Here is a 21,944-nt window from a genome sequence, read left to right as displayed (position 1 = left end):
GGATTTACCTTTTTTAAAATTAACTAAAGTTATAATGAGCATTGTAATGTTTGAAGCGGATGTCAGTAGACTGAGAAGATTTTAAAACGAGGGTTTAATTCATAAATTTGTAAGATCTTACCTTCATTCTGTGAAAATACAACCCGGAAGACAGAACACAATGAGCGCAGCGCTGAAAAGGGGCGGGGCTACAGAAGGTCTATAACAGACAGCAAAAAATTAAATAATAATAATAATCTCAATAAAAAGTGGTGGGTATATAGACCTATTTTTGTGCAAACAGAAATGACAGTTTTTGTGGGCGGACCCGACCAGAAAATGACAGTTCTGCAGTAGCAGTCTATGGAAGCCATGGAATAAAACAAATTAATTTAAAAAAGTTAATTTTGAGTTTATATCTCATAATTCTGACTTTTTTCATGCAAATCCGAGTTTATATCTTACAATTCTTAGAAGGAAAAACAGAATTGTGAGATATACTCATTATTCTGTCTTTTTCCCCTCAGAATTGTGATATAAACTCACAATTGCGAGTTTTAAAGTCTGAACTGGGAAATATAAACACGCAAATGCAAAAAAAAGTCAGAATTGTGAGATAAATATGCTAGACTTTGTTTAAAAGTTACCTATGTAAAATGTTATAGGTTTAAATATTATTTCATGCTGTAACTGTATGAATGTCCCCTATGAACTGCATGTGATTATTATGTAGACTAACTGTTTACATCAAATTCATGCTTTAAAAGTAGACTAATCATTGCATAAATGTCTCCGTTTAGCTTCAAAGGGCATCTTCAACGACAGTAATCTATAAAAATGAAGACTATATATTTTTTTGCATTCTGATTCCTAAGGCACAACAAAACATTTTTCTCTTAATCTGTGGATTTTGCCCATTTTCCTCCACTTGTTACCGCTATATTTCTGCGACCACTATGCTCACAGCTGCAAGTGATGTAACTGTGGCGTCTGCTCCGAACTCTACTAGACTATCCTGGATGCGTGTGTGAATAAAATATATCTAATACCAATAATAACAGATTTTACAAAGATGTTATCATGTGAACTGCCCTGTGGTTTTTAAATGATATACAAATGAACATTTAATTAACAGTTATAATGTAACAAGGTACCATTTTCTGGATCCATTTCTTAAAATCTGATTCTCTGATGACCTCTGTAACCAGTGCTGTGACCTCCAGGCCACCCTCTCTCTGTCTTTCTGTAGTGTGAGAGTGAATGAGCAGCGTGTGAGATTTGGCACCTCCTTACTGCAGAGGAATGAGTGAAGCTGGCACCTGTGTGTGTCTTTCCACATTCCAGCAGAAACTCAACTAAAAATATCTGCTCCTTTTTTTTTTTTTTTTTTTTTTTTTTTGCAAATGTTCAAATGCATTTGAACATTTAGCAATTTGCATGATTTTTACTGTGCCCTGGCAAGATGTAGCAAAGTGAGGCCTTTCACACCCTTGGTATGAAATGTGACAAGCAACTTAATCACAGGGTAAATATAAAGCAAGAAACACATGGTGCATGAATAAAACTGTCATTGCACAAGCAAATTCCCTGTATTACATCACTGATAATAATGCTGATGACGGTTGCCTAAATTAATAAATAGAGCCGTGCTGAGAGGTAAACATTATGCAGCCAAAAACAGTGTTTTATTTAGGAAAATAAAAATAATAAATTGATTTTCTTTTTAAATGCACTGCAATGAATAACCTAGTGAATCTGGTGAAAGAATGATCTTAGATTTTTGTTTCGCACCTTTGCATAAATAAATGACCATCACAAGAGGTGTGACTGATTCACACGTTTCCCTGGCCTTGTTTTCACAAGTGCCTTTCCAAGCGCTCATGCTCACGGAAAAGCATGGGAACTTTATCCAAGACCAAAATACTGTGCTTTTCCCATTTCAATATGTTGTGGTGAGAAAGAACACGAAGCACTGAAGACCAAAAATTATAATGTTTTATATTTTATTTTATACCATCACAAACCAGAACAAACAAAACAAAAAAGGTAAACTGATCTTTTCTTATTTGAACATGAAATATATATATATATAAAAAATTTAGATTTCATAAAGCTGTTAGAGGAGTTGTAGCATTTAATCAGTGATGACCTAAAGATGTCTTTTTAAAAAATACATTTGAATAGCCTTTTCTGTGGTCAAACGTGAAAAATTATAATAATAATGATCATTTGTGAGCCATTCCTACATATTATTTACTATTCACACATTTTTAAAACGGAGACAAATAAAATCAAAATCACATAATCTACATATTTTCTCACAGGAAAATGAGCATTATACATACAAGTCCATTTTTAAAAATGTCTATTTTCATACAAACAATGTCATTCTTGTGTAGTATGATGATCGTCTTCTACTGAAAGGCATGACAAATAATAGTTGAAAAGATCCAAGAACATTAGAATTAAAACACAGTGAAAATATAATTATCTAATGTGAAATAAACATATACCACAGTGGTTTACAAATACAACACAACAAAAACTAGCTGATGACCAAAATGAAGTTGGAGAAAGACTGAACTTACAGTCAAAGTTATTTTATTCCGATATAAAAAAAAAGGGATTTTGATATCAATACTCACCTCTAAATCATTTTGTACCATTGTAGCAAAGATATTGCCCCATATTTCTTAGTCAAAATACATCAGCCACTGTGAACAACATAAACATCTGCTCTACATCTTTAGCTTAAAAGAAGTAATACTATGAAAGTAATACTACGGTATGGTGGTTCTATCATACATAACACCATTTCAGCTTTCAGCCCTCTTCCTGTTAGTGTTCATTAGTCTAAGCATGCGGTCATCCAGTGTCCAGCTGGACCAAACGCTGAGGCCTTGAGGAGTTTGGCTTTTTCACTGAAGAATGACCTCCCGAGTCTCAGGTAACTTAAATGATAGCAGTCCTCCGCACACTAGCGCCGAGAAGGACAGGATGATCGGGATAATCTTGGTGATGCCGATGAACTTGCCAAAGATGAAAGTGCTAATGATAGCTGCCAGTTTACATGTGCCATTCAGCACACCGAAAGCCGTGGCTCTGAGGACACAAGTGATGGATCAATGAGCAAAGTACATACTTTACACTCTTAAAAAAAAAGGTTCCAAAAGGAGGTTTTAGCAATGATGCCATTGAGGAACCATGTTTTGGAACCTTTCAGTGATTAGTTCCTGTAAGAACTGTTTTTTCTTCATTTGAAGTACATTTTAATAATCTAAAGAACCTTTTTTCACTATAAAGAATCTTTTGTGCAGTGGGAAGGTTCCATAGATGTTAAAGGTTCTTCATGGAACTATCAATGCCAATAAAGAACCTTTATTTTTTTAGAGTGAATGTAATAGAGAGTATGCACGTGATGTCATCGTCACTGCGTTACGCCCACTGAGTGGAAAAAAGACTGAGTGGCAACATTGGTTTTCAGCGTGAATGCCGCGAAAAACACACAAAACACTTCCAAAATGGGAAAGAGATATGTGATTGACTGTACAAATAGATTTGACAAGAAATCGGAGGTAGATTTTTACAGACTGCTGAATGCTACAGAAAAAAAGAAGCAAATGGATCACTGCAATTCACAGAAACAACTGGACTCCAGCAGAGAAACGTGGATTTGCAGTTTTCATTTTGTGTCAAAATGTTGGATTTTGGGGTAAAATCATACCGTATATATTGTATTGTTATATATTGTGTTCAACTCATCAATTAAATATTTACCATCTTATATTCTGCATAATTGGATGTTTTTAAATAAATACTGACAAAAATGATAAAAGTTTTAGGGCTGGACGATATAACGTTATATGTAACATTGATATAAGTGATCACTCTGATTTAGACCTACATATATTGTAGTTATATAAAATATTCACAGGCAGATTTGCTTTATGTATTTCCCTGGCGTTGAAATCAGGCACATAAATGTCAGGAAACATGTTTTCTGGCTGCATGTCAATATCCATGGATTAGGTTTCTTTGACATGTTATAAGGAATAATTTTGAGCCCAACATTTAGTTTAATCCTTTGTTTTACTGGCATTTTCACAGTTTCCCCTATTAAATCCAGTCATGCTGCAGGTTCTTTTGCCACTCAGTCCAGCTGAGGGAGTGCGTTCCGGCGGGAAAGTGACGTCAGTGCATACCTTCTATTCAGAGTACACATCATAATAAATTTGACGCAAATGAGGCTTTGAGACAGAGGTTCAGTCTGTTTTAATATGTTGTGCTGTTTAATGAAAAGATTGTAAAAAAAAGAGTCTTGAAGCATCAAACATTTGAAAAAAAAAACTCAAGATGGAACAACATATTGAACATACTTTTATCTCGTATGGCCTCAATCTCATTTGCATCAAATGAGAAAAATGCTAAAAGTAAAAATATGTTTCTTTAAATGTTGACCATAGTAGCTAAAGAATCGGAATTATTTAAATCAATAATAATAATATTAACACTACCATTCAAAAGTTTGAATTCATTGAGGACACATTAAATTGACCAAAAGTGACAGTAAAGGCATTAATAATGTTACAAAAGATTCTATTTCAAATAAATGCTGTTCTTTTGAACTTTTTATTTGTCAAAGAATCCTGAAAAAAAAAAAAAAAAAAAATCACAATTTCCACAAAAATATTAAGCAACGAAAATGTTTTCAACCTTGATAATAACAATAAATGTTTCTTGAGCAGCAAATCATCATATCAGAATGATTTCTGAAGGATCATGTGACACTGAAGACTGGAGTAACGATGCTGAAAATTCAGCTTTGATCACAGGAATAAATTACATTTTACAATATATTCACATAGAAAACAGTTATTTTAAAATCTAAAAATATTTCACATTATTACTGTTTCTACTGTTTTTGATCAAATAAATGCAGCCTTGGTCAGCATAAAGACTTCTTACAAAAACATCTTTTGAATGGTAGTTTAGTAAATGCAGTTTTGAGAAAGTACTCAAAAGTTCTCAAAAGCATTTGCCTTATATTAATTCTAACCATCAGAGATGTCTTTTGTACCTTTTTGAGGCTGGATAGAGCTCCACAGTGACGACCTCGATGCCATTCCAGGCTGCCGCACCGGCTGCGAAGAAGAGGCACTGGAACAGGACGACAGCCCACTGATGGAAGCACAGGAGCAGGAAGAACGTGCAGAGAGCGGAGCCTAACATGGATCCCCCTGCAAACAAACACACACAAACAGAATTCATTTACATACTATAATAAACCCTGTTGTTACAAACCTACGTAGATGTGTTACGATAGTAAGACTGGAATTACTGACGACTTGTTTTAGGCAGTTCAAAATCGATTCTTTCTTTCAGGAGGCAATAACTTTGTGGTGCACTTTGATCTTTAAAACTTTGCAGACCTTTTACATTCACAAACAGCTATATTACACACTGCATAAAAGGTAAAATTCAGAAAAGCATAATAGGGGCATTTTAATATAAGCTGTTTCGTGTAACCACTCACCTATAATTTTAAGTCGTCCTATTTTATCCATTAAAAGACCTGCAAGGATGTTGCCCGGTATCACAGACAAACTGCCCAGGAAGCTGTCTAGATAGATCAGGATGTCATTTTCCTCTTGGAAATTTAGATGGCAGCCTTTTTTGGGATGCAAAAATGTTGTATTTTCCAGGTTACAGTCAATAAACTTGGAATCTTCCCACAGGTCTGTAAGGAACATGACAAAAATATTGTAAAATGACAATTAATGAAAAGAAAACTCCCCCAAAAACATCATTCAAAATCCAATAGGACGAAGGTTAATATATTAAACAACACTTTGTATGAATAGCATACCAGTATTGTAGAAGACTGTGTTTTTAAGGGTGCAGTTCTCAAAGAAGGTCTCTGTTGATCTGACGTCCTCAAAATAACAGTTCTCAAACAGGGAATCCTCAAACTTCACATTTCTTATTTCTATGTTGATAAACCTGCGTGAAAAGTAAATAAAACTGACTGCTCAACCAATACACAATCATTCAAAAGTTAGGGGCAAAGATGCATTAAATGACAGTAAAGACATTTATAATGTTACAAAAGATTTCTATTTTAAATACATGCTGTTCATTTCAACTTTCTGTTTATAAAAGAATCCTGAAAATATATATATGATGGTTTTCCACAAAAATATGAAGCAGCACAACTGTTTTCAACATTGATAATAATCATAAATGTTTCTTGAGCAGCAAATCATTATATTAGAATGATTTCTGAAGGATCATGTGACACTGAAGACTGAAGCTTTGATCACAGCAACAAATTACATTGTAAAATATATTCAAATAAAAACCTTGGTGAGCAGAAGAGACTTCTTTCACATGATTTCAACATTAAAAAAAATCTTACAGACCCCAAACTTTTGAACAGCATGTATCTGCATTAGTCCTTCATTCTATAAAACATCATACTGTATACAGTATACAGAGACAAGAGGGACAGTTAATCTGGTAATCTGACATTATACTATTGTAAATTAATAATGAAGTAAATGTACCTGTCATGGATATACTCCCCCTCTTTGTGGACCTGATTTTGCAGAGTGAAGTTAAAATGAAAGCGTTCCACTTTCTCGCGATGGAAGATCTTGACGTTGGACTCATATTCCTCAAACTGGAGGTACTTGATCTGGTCAGGAAACCACGCTCCCAGACCATAAAAGCTGTGTGGTGGAAGATTGATTAATATTATAGGTTGTTTACTGTTAAATGAGTCATTTTGCTTTGTTCCAGAGCCTACTGAGTTGCCTAGAGAAAGATCATTATATACTGTAGTGTACATGCACCAGACATGATGGTGACAGTATACTGCCACTCCTAGACTCCTAAAATTCCTCCTTAGGCAGCTTTGAAGGTAATTTTCATTTAAAAGACAATCCCAGAATGCACATGTAGTCAACACGCACACACACACAATTCCAACAAGATGGCAGATGAACCAATAAAAATGTTGATTGTTAAAACTGTTGAAATAAAATCTTACTTTATTATTATTATTAAACAAATACTTATACACTGTTAATTATTGTAAACATTATTCTGGATCACCTATACCGATACTAAATTAAATCTTCTGTGTACTTTGATTAAAGAGGGCTATTTGCATATCACTCAGAGTTGCTACCTATGAGAGTGTAACCCCACCGGTTTTACTCGCCCTGCTCTAAGCAGGATTTGAACTGGCGTCACTGGCATGGGAGGTGGGCAAGCTAAGAAGGACTCTAAAGCCTGTAGCCTCTGGCGTCAGTCGCTAGTGCACCTCTTGAGAAAGGGGGAGTGAGATTTAGATGTACAACTTTTTACTAGCTATCCTCCATTACACTCACCCCCTAAACCTCACTCTCATCCGTGTCATGGCACCAATGTAACCCCACTGGTTGTACTTGCACAGCACTGAGCGGGATTCAAACCAGAGTCACCAGCATGGGAGACAGGTGTGCTAATAGGGACGCTAAAGACCGCAGCCTTTGGCATTAGATGCTAGTGGACCTCTCAAGGCTGGGGGAGTGAGAATTACATGTACAGCTTTTTACTAGCTATCCTCCGTTACACTCACCCCCAAACCTCACTCCCATCTGGTCACGGCACCAATGTAACCCCCCTGGTTGTATGCGCACGGCTCCGAGTGGGATTCAAAAGGGCGTCATGGGCATGGGAGGCTGGCACTAACAGGGACACTAAAGACCGCAGCCTTTGGCATCAGACGCTAGTGCACCTCTCAAGGCTGGGGGAGTGAGAATTACATGTACAGCTTTTTACTAGCTATCCTCCATTACACTCACCCCCTAAACCTCACTCCCATCCGGGTCATGGCACCAATGTAACCCCACTGGTTGTACTTGCACAGCACTGAGCGGGATTCAAACCAGAGTCACCAGCATGGGAGACAGACGTGCTAATAGGAACGCTAAAGACCGCAGCCTTTGGCATTAGATGCTAGTGGACCTCTCAAGGCTGGGGGAGTAAGATTCACTTGCACAGCTTTTTAAATAGCTATTCTCCGTTTCACACACCCCCTAAACCTCACTCCCATCTGGATCATGGCACCAATGTAACCCCACTGGTTGTACTCGCACTGCTCAGAGCGAGATCACCGGCATGGGAGGCGGGCGCTAACAAGGACGCTCAAGACTGCAGCCTCTAGTGTTAGTCGTTAATGTACCTCTCGAGGCTGGGGGAGTGAGATTTACACATAAAGTTTTTTACTAGATAGCCTTTGTTACACTCACCCCCTAAACCTCACTCCCATCTGGGTCATGGTACCAATTTAACCCAACTGCGCCTCTTGAGGCTGGCGGAGTGAGGTTTACTTAAACAGCTTTTTAATAGCGAGCCTCCATTACACTCACCTCCTATACCTCACTCCCATCCGGGTCACGGCACCAATGTAACCACACTGGTTGTATTCACACCGCTCCGAGCGGGATTCAAACTGGCATCACTGGCATGGAAAGCTGGTGAGCTAACAAGGACGCACAAGACTGCAGCCTCTAGTGTTAGTCACTAATGTACCTCTCGAGGCTGGGGGAGTGAGATTTACACATACAGTTTTTTACTAGATAGCCTTTGTTAAGGCAGGAACACACCAAGCCAACGCTGACGAACTAGTGGTGATGAAAGCAGACAGCGGGGTTGGCTCAAGTCGGCAGCGTCTGGGTCCAAAGGTGCCCTGACACACCAAACCAACGCTCGACAGCCAACAGCCAAGTAGCTCGTCCGTTCTGTGTCTGTGTAAGATGAAATGCCTTTCCGTACCAGCAGGTGGCAGTAGCTGAACAGCCAATCAGAATGATCAGATGGCCTGACGGACCGACGAGCTTCGACGCTGATTCAACATGTCGAATCGGCCGGAAAAAAAAGCCAACGAGGACCAACTTCAGCTGACGGTGTGGAACACACTGAGAAAACTTAGTCGGCCGACGAACAAAAACTGCCTGGCGGCTGACCATCGGCTTGGTGTGTTCCTGCCTTTACACTCACCCCCTAAACCTCACTCCCATCCGGGTCATGGTAGCAATTTAACCCCACTGCGCCTCTTGAGGCTGGCGGAGTGAGGTTTACTTAAACAGCTTTTTAATAGAGAGCCTCCATTACACTCACCCCCTAAACTTCACTCCCATCCGGGTCACGGCACCAATGTAACCACACTGGTTGTATTCACACCGCTCCGAGCGGGATTCGGACCACCGTCACCAGCATGGGAGGCGGGCGCTAACAAGGATGCTCAAGACTGCAGCCTCTAGTGTTAGTCACTAATGTACCTCTTGAGGCTGGGGGAGTGAGATTTACACATACAGTTTTTTACTAGATAGCCTTTGTTACACTCACCCCCTAAACCTCACTCCCATCCGGGTCATGGTAGCAATTTAACCCCACTGCGCCTCTTGAGGCTGGCAGAGTGAGGTTTACTTAAACAGCTTTTTAATAGCGAGCCTCCATTACACTCACCCCCTAAACTTCACCCCCATCCGGGTCACGGCACCAATGTAACCACACTGGTTGTATTCACACCGCTCCGAGCGGGATTCGGACCACCGTCACCAGCATGGGAGGCGGGCGCTAACAAGGACGCTCAAGACTGCAGCCTCTAGTGTTAGTCACTAATGTACCTCTTGAGGCTGGGGGAGTGAGATTTACACATACAGGTTTTTACTAGATAGCCTTTGTTACACTCACCCCCTAAAGCTCACTCCCATCCGGGTCATGGTGCCAATTTAACCCCTCTGTGCCTCTTGAGGCTGGGGGAGTGATGTTTACTTAAACAGCTTTTTAATAGCGAGCCTCCATTACACTCACCCCCTAAACCTCACTCCCATCCGGGTCACGGCACCAATGTAACCACACTGGTTGTATTCACACCGCTCCGAGCGGGATTCGGACCACCGTCACCAGCATGGGAGGCGGGCGCTAACAAGGACGCTCAAGACTGCAGCCTCTAGTGTTAGTCGCTAATGTACCTCTCGAGGCTGGGGGAGTGAGATTTACACATACATTTTTTAGTAGATAGTCTTTGTTACACTCACCCCCTAAACCTCACTCCCATCCGGGTCATGGTACCAATTTAACCCCACTGCGCCTCTTGAGGCTGGGGGAGTGAGGTTTACTTAAACAGCTTTTTAATAGCGAGCCTCCATTACACTCACCCCTTAAACCTCACTCCCATCTGGGTCACGGCACCAATGTAACCACACTGGTTGTATGCGCACCGCTCCGAGTGCGATTCAAAACGGCGTCATGGGCATGGGAGGCTGGCGCTAACAGGGACACTAAAGACCGCAGCCTCTAGTGTTAGTCACTAATGTACCTCTTGAGGCTGGGGCAGTGAGATTCACTTGCACAGCTTTTAAATAGCTAGCCTCCATTACACTCACGCCCTAAACTTCACTCCCATCTGGGTCACGGCACCAATGTAACCCCACTGGTTGTACTCACACCACTCCAAGCGGGATTTGAACCACCGTCACCAGCATGGGAGGTGGGTGCGCTAACAAGGACGCTCAAGACTGCAGCCTCTAGCCTCCATCCTAGACCTCTAACGTCAGTCGCTAATACACCTCTTGAGGCTGCGGGGGTGAGATTTACACATACAGATTTTTACTAGCTAGCCTCCATTACACTCACCCCCTAAACCTCACTCCCATCCGGGTTACGGCACCAATGTAACCCCACTGGTTGTACTTACACCGTTCCAAGTGGGATTTGAACCGGCATGGGAGGCGGGTGCACTAACAGGGATGCTAAAGACCGCATAGCGCACCTCTTGGGGCTGGGGGAGTGAGATTCACTTGCACAGCTTTTTAAATAGCTATCCTCCGTTACACTCACCCCTAAACCTCACTCCCATCCGGATCATGGCACCAATGTAACCCCACTGGTTGTACTCACACCGCTCCGAGCGGGATTCGGACCACCGTCACCGGGTGGGAGGCGGGCGCTAACAAGGACGCTCAAGACTGCAGCCTCTAGTGTTAGTCAATAATGTACCTCTCGAGGCTGGGGGAGTGAGATTTACACATACATTTTTTTAGTAGATAGCCTTTGTTACACTCACCCCCTAAACCTCACTCCTATCCAGGTCATGGTACCAATTTAACCCCACTGCGCCTCTTGAGGCTGGGGGAGTGATGTTTACTTAAACAGCTTTTTAATAGCGAGCCTCCATTACACTCACCCCCTAAACCTCACGGCATTTGGGTCACGGCACCAATGTAACCACACTGGTTGTATTCACACCGCTCCGAGCGGGATTCAAACCGGCGTCACCGGCATGGGAGGCGGGCATGCTAACAGGGACGCTAAAGACCACAGCCTCTGCCGTCAGTCGCTAGTGCATCTCTTGAGGCTGGGGGAGTGAAATTCACTTGCACACTTTTACTAGCTGGTCTTCCTTACAAGAGTATTCCAAATCTATCACGTATGAGATTATATGACTGTTAAAATAGGCTAAATAGAGAGTATGCTGCAAGAAGCTCACTATAGCAGCTATACGAAGCTCCTCTATCAAGAGTTTCTCACCTGAAGGCCATCGTAAACCACACAATGGCAATGAACAAACCATGGAGTCTGACATCAGGTGCAGCCAGTGACATCATGTTCTTCATTACCTTTTGGAGAACAATGGAAACATTCACTACATTTTCTGAAGAAGATCTAGGTGGTGCTTGCCATGGATACATGACAATGCAAGTCTATGAGATTTTTATTGCATGTTTCGATCTTTTTATCTTTTGCCGGACAAAAACTGTAATTCCAATCGCTTAGAAAGGTAACATCACAGCTTTCCTCAACAAGCCTCACACTTTTAGCTATCATTCAGGTCTGTAGATCAAATGGTGCAGGACGAGAAGGAATATGGTGGCAGACACTGATTATACTATAAATTGTGAAAAGGATAATTTGGTTGATGTCAGCATACCTGTTTAACCAGGGTCATATGTCTGACCATGAATCTTTGAAAGGCAGTTCCAGTTTCACTCTGAATCTCAATGAACTCGTCATCTTGTGTTTGAGGTACTTTGAGCTGCGAAACCTGAAAGAGAGGGATATATTTCAAAGTTAAGACCATATAAGCTGAGCCACTTCTCAAGTGTCGCCAATTCAGTTACTAATAAAAGACGAATAGTTTACTTAGTAAACTCATCACAGATCGATCTAGGGATAATTCTGCTGCTTTGCTGTTATTAAGTGGTGTAGTATTTTAAAAAAGTACAACTTTACTTGAAACACTCTTTCTGGCTCTCCCTTTGCCCTCCAGTTGGTGTCATGGACCTGCCGCAAGACCATCCAGGCCTCATCGTGTCTTGCAGTCTGAAATTCACAAGAGACAGTTTTATTTTAGTTTTATTCATATTTTGAATTAGCTTTTATTTTGATATTTTTAGGTTTGATGTTAATTTTAGTTTATTTGTTTAAATATTGCCATTTAGGTTTAATTTATTTTTAATATGAGTAGTCCAGTTAGTAATTGTAGTGTCGTTCCAAATCCATAAGACTTTCGTTCATCTTCGGAACACAAATGAAGATCTTTTTGATGAAATCTGAGAGCTTTCTGTCCCTCCATTGACAGCTATGCAACTGACACTTTCAAGCCCCAGAAATGCAGTAAAGACATCATTAAAGTAATCCATGTGACTCCAGTGGTTTAACCTCAGTTTTATGAAGCGACTTGAGTGCTTTGTTTGCACAAAAAAATGCAATTTACCAATTTATTTACAAAATATTAATCTCCAACATGTTCACGCAAAAACATAAACTCTTGCATCAACATGCATGTTGGATATTAATGTTTTGTAAATAAAGTGGTACTGTAAATTGTGTTTTTTTGCGCAAACAAAACACTTACGTCACATCATAAAATTGAGGTTAAACTACTGGAGTCACATTTACTACCTTTCTGGGGCTTGAAAGTGTCAGTTGCATATACTGTCAATCGAGGGACAGAAATCTCTCCGATTTCATTAAAAATATCTTCATTTGTGTTCCGAAGATGAACGAAAGTCTTACAGGAATGACATGAGGGTGAGTAAATGATGTTCACCCATTTTTGTTTGAACTAACCGTTTAATAATGTATCGCAATGGACATCAACTAAAATGACTTTACATGAAATTTCTATAAAATTCTGAATTTTGAGAGGAGAAAAACTAACTAACTTACTAATGTATTATAAAGTTTTTATTTATAGATAAAGAAATGAAAAATATAAATATATTGAAATTAATATGTGATAATTAAATAAACTCATGTGAAACAAAAATATATATGTGTGTGATACCCAGCGTGCTCTAGTAAACTTTTATATACTATATTACCTCCAGGAGGAAGCGGGGACTTTCTGGCATGAACACCAGCCCAGCGAGAGCAGCCACAGAGGGAAGGAAGCAAACCAGCACAAACACCCTCCAACTGTGGAACTGGAACTCAGTCCCCATACTGAAACCCCAACCTGCAACAGAAAAACAACCCAAACCCTCAGAAACCACATGAGAGACATGGTAACATGGATCTTGAAATGTGGTTTTATGTCCAACAACTTCTAATATTGTTGTAGAATTACACTGACTTTGCTCTAAAATGTCCTGCATTGGGACTTTACATTCACAAAGGCACATATAAATGAAAGCAAACAAACAAAAAAACACATCCTGATTTATTTATCAGTTCTTTGCTCAATCCAATTACCCTATGATTAATCATCTATTCAACAGTGTTATTTTAGTATATTATTTATATACTATTAAAGTTTTTATACTATATTTAGTTCAGGGTCCAATTCTCACTTTTAACTAGTTGCTTATTAGCATGCATATAACTAGGATATTGGCTGTTTATTAGTAGTTATAGTACTTATAAAGCACATATTAATGCCTTATTCTTTCTTAATTCTACCCAATACCTAAACTTAACAACAACCTTACTAACTATTAATAAGCAGTATAATAGGTGTTTATTGAGGCAAAAGGTGTAGTTAATAGAGACCCTAATCTAACCTATATTTTAATTCAGTTATTTTTAATAGTTGTTATTTCAATTTTAATTAGATTTTTATTAATTTAGTTTAATTTATTTTTATTTTAGTTTTAGTTAAATTTTATTTTTCTGATTGATTAATTAATTAATTAATTAATTTTTTTTACTAGTTGTTAATTTTATTGGTTCATCTTCGACTTATTTTATTTTATTTCAGCTTTATTTCAATTACCAAAAATGTCTTTAATGCTTTTAGTATTTGGTTAACGATAATAAACCTGCAACCCTCAAGTCTGCTCTTACACATGTAGTAACTGGCATTATTAAAAACATTATAAGGATTTTCGATGAATGACCATAATGTGGGATGATTCCCCATGCGGTGAAGGAAGCATACAGTCCTCCGAGCATCCAGAACAAGCACAGCCAGCTGAGATGTTCTCCTCTCTTATCCATCTGCAGGAACTCAGCGTAGTAAGTGTACACCACAGGGATTGATCCTCCGATCCTGCAGGAGATCATCACAGACAGTTTCTTGATATCATTTATTGGACATTTATAATACAATTTTACCATAAAGCCAGTAAGAGATTCCATCATTTCACTAATAGAATATTTAGCTGCAATATACAACCATTAGACTCTGGTAAATGAGTCTATGTAGAAAATGTGACAAAAATTCAATTCATGAAAAATGAAATCAAACAAAAACTATATGCTATACTACTAAATTAGATTTTTTTAAAATAAATTAATGCTTTTTTGGCATTTATAATGTTACAAAAAAATTATATTTCAAATAAACGCTGTTCTTTTCTATTAATCAAAGAATCATTAATTATTATTATTAAATTTCAATAATATTTTATATTACTATTAATAATAATAATAATAATAATAATAATTTCCCTGTAATGTCTTATTAATAAAATGTATTATTATTATTGTTATAATTATTATTATGCTTTGCAAGGAATATGTATTACTATTGCATTTGAAAGTTTGGGGTAAGTAATATTTTTCTTTTAAAGAAATTAATACTTTTATTCGGCTAGGATGCATTAAATTAATTTAAAAATAAAAGTAACAGTAAAGACATTAATAATGTTCAAATAAATGCTGTTCTTTTGAACTTTCCAATCATCAAAAAAACATGAAAAAATGTATCATGGTTTGCACAAAAATATTAAGCAGCACAACTGTTTTCAACATTGATAATAATCATAAATGTTTCTTGAGCAGCAAATCAGCATATTACAATGATTTCTGAAGGATCATGTGACACTGAAGTACTTATGCTGAAAATTCAGCTTTGATCACAGGAATAAATAGACAGTTTTTTAAAATTGTAATAATATTTGACACTATTACAGTTTTTAACTGTATTTTTGATTAAATAAATGCAACCTTGGTGAGCAGAAGAGATTACCGACTCCAGACATTTAAATGATAGTGATAGATGCAGAAATAAATTTCTGTGAGTCTCACCCAATTCCCGAGCAGAGTCTGAAGAAGATGAAGAAGCCGTAGCTCTGTGCGAAGCTCGACAGGAAGGAGAAGATGCAGTTGATGGCCAGAGCGTAGAGTAAACACTGCCGTCTGCCCAGTTTATCAGCCAGACCCCCCCACAGGACAGCTCCGATCATCATGCCCACATACACTATTAAACCTGAACACAGAGACAAAACACAGAGGCAGATGGTTACTGAGAAAGAATAACACAGGACATCATAGTAAAACTATCTGGTATTTCTGCCATATTTAAAAACCAAACAACAGTTTCCAGCATTTTTGTCTTCTCTGAAGGTCAGTAGGTCATTTACAAACATTATATAAATAAAGTTCATTAAAAATATATTCTTCAAAAATTATTTTGTGTGTGTCCCGCAGAAGAAAGAAAGTCATAAGGGTTTGGAACAGTATGAGGGTAAATAAATTATCTTAATTCTGGCAATTTTAATTGTAGGTGAAATATCCTTTTAAAGTTTGACTTTAGAAGAGTTGATTATACAACTCACAAAAGAGTAGAAAAATTATCACAACTTCCATTTCATGTTGACTTTAAAGGGGACCTTTTATGCAAGATGTAATATAAGTCTCTGGTGTCCCCAGAATGTGTCTGTGAAGTTTCAGCTCAAAGTACACCACAGATCATTTATTATAGCTTGACAAATTTGCCCCTATTTGGGTGTGAGCAAAAACACACTGTTTTTGTGTGTGTCCCTTTAAATGCAAATGAGCTGCTGCTCCAGAAGAGGGCGGAGCTTTAACAGCTCAACAACAACAAAGCTGGAGAATCTCACGCAGACAAAATGAGGATTGTCAGTAATGGTGTTCAGCCTTACATTGTTCAAACCGGAGTCGACACTGATGGAGAGACTCAGGAAGAAGTTACAACTTTTAGAATGAAACTGGACGTTTCTGAATGGTTAGTGGATAAATTTATGTAGTTGCTGTGGAGTTGATTCAACTCATCCACTAGCATGTGCCGTCATGTTAATCTTTTGTGAAGCAGTCCAGCGTAAAATAACAACATCAACAACAACTATAACTATACTACAACAACTCTTCCTCTTCTCTAAAGCAGCCCAACATGGCCCCACCCCCTTTGTTGTGTGTTCTCAGGGGCGGGGTTTATGTAAATTTTGGAGTTTGTGATGTCACTAACCCAGGAAGAAGCTCGTTGTAGTCCCTACCAGCCGTTTGTTGTAGTCCTTAAACAGCGATTTCTTTAAAAGAAAATATCTGCCTTTGCATTGAACTTTGAGCATTGTAACTTTGCAGATGTTGTTTATGCTCAAACAGCAACATTACACACTAACTAAAGTTAAAAAAGTGAAATCATGATCAAGGACCAAGGTATAGTACTTATTAGTTTGGAGAAATTAATTGTGAACTTTATCACAATCAAGTGGATAATATTTAACAGAAGCATCAAAATATCACACAACATCCTGTCTCTGTCTCTCTTGCCTTCATCAATGCTCTGTTACTCTATCACACACACACACACACACAACACACACACACACACACACACACACACACACACACACACACACACACTCACACACACGCACGCACGCACAACTAATTAGAGAATGGGATAAGTGATTATCAGGCACGTGGCAGGGATTGTGAACCTCCCTGTGGATTACACACCATACTAGACAGCGGCAACTTTCATCACTGACTGAAAGTTTTCCTGCTTCTCCCTCACTATAGCACGCAATCTAGGAAATATTCTCATTCAGCCTGTGCTCTCATTCTGTCATCAACAGGGCTGTTTAAAAATCAGTACAGGAAGATGTACTTCGGGGTGTGAATGGAGTCTGATATGTGCTTGAGAATGAAGAAATTTCAATTTTTGGATGGCAATATTTGTTCAAAATCAATAAATATACACTATTGTTGAAAGGTTTAGGGGCAGGTTTATCTCATTAAATCTCTCACGCTCAAGGCTGCATATATTTAATCAAAAATACAGTAAAAACAGTAATATTCTCAAATAGTATCACAATATTTTTACAGTGAAAATAATTTATTCCTGTGATCAAAACTGAATTTTCAGCCTCATTACTCCAGTCTTCGGTGTCACATGATCCTTCAGAAATCATTCTAATATGATGATTTGATACTCAAGAAACATTTATTATTATTATCAATTTTGTGCTTCTTAATATTTTTGTGCAAACTATGATTTTTTTTTAATGTTTCTTAGAAAGTCAACAGCATTTATTTGAGCATTATTAATGTCTTTACTGTCACTTTTAATTAATTTAATGCATCCTTGCTGAAGGAAGGTATTAATTTCAAAAGAAAAAATCCATTAATTAATAAAATTAATTTGAAAGATTATTGAAATTTAATAAGAACTTGCATGAAAAAAAAATCATTTGTGGAATAACATTGTACTTACTAAATTATGCATGCATCAAGGTAAAATGGTTTGGATGGTCTAGATGTTGATTTGACAAATATAAAACTCTCTGGGACATCTTAGAGCGCCACAGTGTAGACTTTTCTTCTTCAAAAGCATGTATTATTATTAATATTTTCCCAGCTCAAATATAAATACAGGTAACATCACATTTAGTTTTTAGTTCTGAACCACATTAAATACAGTCTAAATTTTAGACAGGGCTTTCTTATAACCAAAGTTTTATCAAACTGATTTTGTCTGATCAGAAATGAAGCCGATTCTGATCCCCACTCACCCAGCATTCCCTTGTCAGCATTCGACAGGCACATGTCCTTCTCAGCACTGGGCAGGGCGAAACTCACTACGAAGCACTCCACGCCATCAGCCATCAGGGCCAGACCCAGCACCGTGAAGAGGGTCCACTGGAAGCGCCCGTGACCGCAGTCTTCCATGATGCTCTCGTATTGCTCTGGCAACGTTTCCTCTTCGACCTCAGCTGCCATCCTGGCCTTCATACGGGCCTCCCTTCGTGCGGCTCTCCGCGCCTCCTTGATCTCGTCCGGATGAGGGATGCCTTGGTACTCCCCCTCATACATCTGCTCATCTTCATCATGCCCCTCGGTGGCATCACTAGCAGCATCGTCCTCCTCCTGAGGAGGGTAGTCTGTCTGATAAGGGTACGTGTACTCTCCTCCTTCTCCATATGTGGGATATGCATCTCCCTGCTGGTTTATATTGTTTTGGTAAGGGTCATCCATTTTGGCTTGGGTTTGTTATATTCTTAAAGACAAAAATAGCTAAATTAACATAGTCCTCAGAAATCTCTGAGTCTTTGGTGACAATTCCAAATCCAAAAAGGTCTTAAAAATATAAATTGCACCTCAGTTAAGTTAAGGCCTCAATATTTATAACAGCAATGAGTTATTTCCCTTTGGGTGGTTCTACACAAGGCCACATGCTGCACCTGAAAGAAAAAGAACATAGTTAAAGTTAATAAGTTAGTTAATCAGCCTTCATTCGTGGTTGCATTTTACATGAATGAACGAGGCTGAGAGGTAAAAGCAATTCCATTGCATTGATTTTTTATTTTTTTTTTAAATCTTGCAAAAGGTGTGTACACACACTTGCAATGACTTTTTGTACTGTTTTGCATGTGTGTTTGATTCACTAAAAATAACTGACTCATTAGTCATTCGTTTGGGAATCGCACTATACACCGTGGCACTGTATACCGCATGTTTGATTTATTAAAATTACCAAGTCAACCGACTCATTAGTCATTTGTCTGGGAATTGCACTCTAGCCTACTGGGCTGTGTCTGAAATCGCCCCATACCCTTAAACAGGGCACTATTTGAGGGGACAGCCATTTGTAGTGGTGTCCGAAACCATAGTGGAGGTTATTGAGTGCACTCATTCAATCCCATAATGCACCGCAATAACGAGTGTACAACTGATATACACTCAATGGCTAGAGAATACCCATAATGCACTGTGAGAGTCACGTGCCGAATTAATTCCCACGTCTGACCAGAAGATGGCGCCCGCAGCTGAATCATCCATCCATTAATTTTCCAAACTGCTGGTCCAATGTGGGTACATCGTAAAATCATCCAGATATAAATTCATTTTTAATTGATTATTAAATTGTTTAATTAAGGTTTATACGTGCTTGTTTCCATAACAGAGTTCAAGATTAATCTTTTAATTTCTACTGGAGCTGCCAGTTTGCTAAGTTTCAAACGATTATTAAATGCAAACACGAATTATGTAAAAGCGACAGCCCTTCCGGCGCACTGAATGTCCAAATTCACTCACTCGTTTCCATTCCCCTCAAGTGAATTATATTAGTGGACTAACGTAGGGAATAGTGAATGAGGGTATAGGGGGTGATTTCGAAGCCCCCTATAGGGGGCGATCACAGCCCAGGTTGCGCTGTATGGTTGATTCACTGAAAAGAACTGATTCATTTGTCATTCATTTGAGAATCGAACACTGGTCACGCTGTAGCCTATGTTTGATTCAGTGCAAAGAACCAACATTAGTAATTCATTTTGAAATCGCACTACACTGTTTGCGATCTATGATTCACTGAAAAGAATCAGCTTATTACTGTAATTTGTTCTGTAATTATACTTCACTGTTCTTCTCACTGTCACTTTAGTAGTGATGGGAGAAACAAAGCTTTCGAAACACCACACGCTGGTGACACCTGCTGGTTAGAACAGTGTAAATGCAACAAAGACTCCAGCAAAACATGCATACAACTACTATTATTCCTTTTAATTATACAAATGTCTAATTAAAATGTCTACAAATGTTTAAAACTGATCAGAGATTAGGTAAAAACCAGACACTTGTTCAATGGTTCATCAAATCACATGACTTTGGCAGTTTGAAACTCGCTCTGAACCACTGATTCAAAACAAAAGATTCGTAAAGGTTTCGAAGCTTCATGAAGCAGTGTTTCAAAAGTGCCTCTAGCCCTGGGAATACTTTGTCTTTTTGTGGTACGCTAGTGTACGTACACAGTCGAATGCACAGCCTTGGAAAGTATACTTTGTTCGACGCATGTGCAGTTTTGAGCAATTTCCCACCACAAGTTACAACCCATGTAAACATCTTTGTATTCTTTCATGCTAGGGTACTTTCTAACCTCTTCGCACAATCTCATTATCGCTGTAGCTTGCATGCGTTCCAATCTGTTCTGTTTATGCAGCTTTTCTTTGACTACCTTGTGAATCGACGCCCCCATGGCACAATTACCACCTTGTGGATAAACTAATTACTGCAAAAAAAATTAAATGCATATGCGCGGTTACAAAATAACGGTGGTGCACGTAGATGAAATTCGCGCCATGCGCACGGTACGCTGACTTTCGTGTACGTGTATACTTTGGGCTTATCACTACACTGTAGCGCTTTTGATTTAGTAGCGGTGTATAAGTGTAGATATTATTTTCATGCGGTATTCCGAATGCACGTGCAAGAACTGTAAACTGAACGTTATTTGGCCCAGAAAATGGGACCGGTTTTAAATAAGTAAGCTATCTATCGGTTAACAAACCACTGAACAAACAGCACATCGATCCCTTACACCCTTATTTCCATTCATGAAAAACAAATATGGCATCTACCCATGACTACTGTAAGCTAAATATACAGTAGGCTATAGTATTTTCAATGAAGCATTAAAATAAATGCAATATGATCACATAGGGGAGTAAAATACATGCATAAAAGGTGACACTAAAAAAAAAATGTCATACAAAAATTGTGTTTTATCAAAAGGTTATCAGAAACTGAGAATAGCTTACTGTTCAAAATGCAAAGAAGTAATTGGACACTTTGTGGTTGTCAAACATTGACTGTCACTTTATTAAACATATATATGCCTATGCATTGATGTGTATGTGCTGTCAATAACTCTTGCAGAAGCTATAGATGAGATGTTTACAAACTTCCTCTTGTCCCATGCTGCCATTAAAGTGTCTGGTACAAGATGGTAATCACTGGTCAAGACTAGACCTCATTATAAGCCCCTACTTATCCAACCCAAGCCATTTGATCTGTCCATGCCAGAGGCAAGACTCCCTGCTCATTGCATGCCTGAAATCAAAGCATTTTATATTGAACAGTCATGCATTTGAGCATCTGTCATATACTGATATTATGAATATGAAAATGAGGCAGCTTTAATGACCATACACATAATATTCCTGCGTGTGTCTGTTTAGCTATATGGACCTAAATGTGACACTATCAAAATGTTTAAGTACTATAAAGACAGGCTTTTTCTTGTGTCCTGACATGTGCAATATTTTCTCTTGCTTTCCAAGTGAGAGCTAGGATTTAATCCAGCTTAAAAGCAGATGAATTTTATTCATTCCCAGAAGGCCAGATTAAATTTGCAGTGTGATGAACACGTCTCTTGATGAAATTATCAAATGTCAAGAGTATAATATATAAGAGCAAAACAGATCCACAGATTGTGCCGGTTTGAAAAGAAA

At 38.5% G+C, this 21,944-nt stretch overlaps 1 protein-coding gene across 2 annotated transcripts in view; it reads right to left on the bottom strand.

Moving 5' to 3' along the window:
- Positions 1–1,965: 1,965 nt before the first annotated feature.
- sv2ba (synaptic vesicle glycoprotein 2Ba) overlaps positions 1,966–21,944 on the bottom strand; it is a 29,563-nt gene continuing 9,584 nt past the window's right edge. For both annotated transcript variants that reach the window (XM_048183739.1, XM_048183740.1), the window contains exons 3-15: positions 18,816–18,899; positions 18,231–18,715; positions 15,502–15,682; positions 14,370–14,521; positions 13,356–13,489; positions 12,262–12,351; positions 11,960–12,073; positions 11,560–11,648; positions 6,543–6,707; positions 5,846–5,979; positions 5,513–5,716; positions 5,057–5,216; positions 1,966–3,081 (exon numbers count right to left, since the gene is read on the bottom strand). In XM_048183739.1, the coding sequence (XP_048039696.1) occupies positions 2,898–3,081; positions 5,057–5,216; positions 5,513–5,716; positions 5,846–5,979; positions 6,543–6,707; positions 11,560–11,648; positions 11,960–12,073; positions 12,262–12,351; positions 13,356–13,489; positions 14,370–14,521; positions 15,502–15,682; positions 18,231–18,693 (2,070 nt within the window). In that variant the 5' untranslated portion in view covers positions 18,694–18,715; positions 18,816–18,899 and the 3' untranslated portion in view covers positions 1,966–2,897. The remainder of the gene's footprint in view (positions 3,082–5,056; positions 5,217–5,512; positions 5,717–5,845; positions 5,980–6,542; positions 6,708–11,559; positions 11,649–11,959; positions 12,074–12,261; positions 12,352–13,355; positions 13,490–14,369; positions 14,522–15,501; positions 15,683–18,230; positions 18,716–18,815; positions 18,900–21,944) is intronic.

Source organism: Megalobrama amblycephala, linkage group LG3 (genome assembly GCF_018812025.1).
Source record: "Megalobrama amblycephala isolate DHTTF-2021 linkage group LG3, ASM1881202v1, whole genome shotgun sequence".
Taxonomy (NCBI): domain Eukaryota; kingdom Metazoa; phylum Chordata; class Actinopteri; order Cypriniformes; family Xenocyprididae; genus Megalobrama; species Megalobrama amblycephala.
The sequence above is the reverse complement of the archived record's forward strand: the minus strand, read 5'-3'. Positions and strand labels throughout refer to the sequence as shown.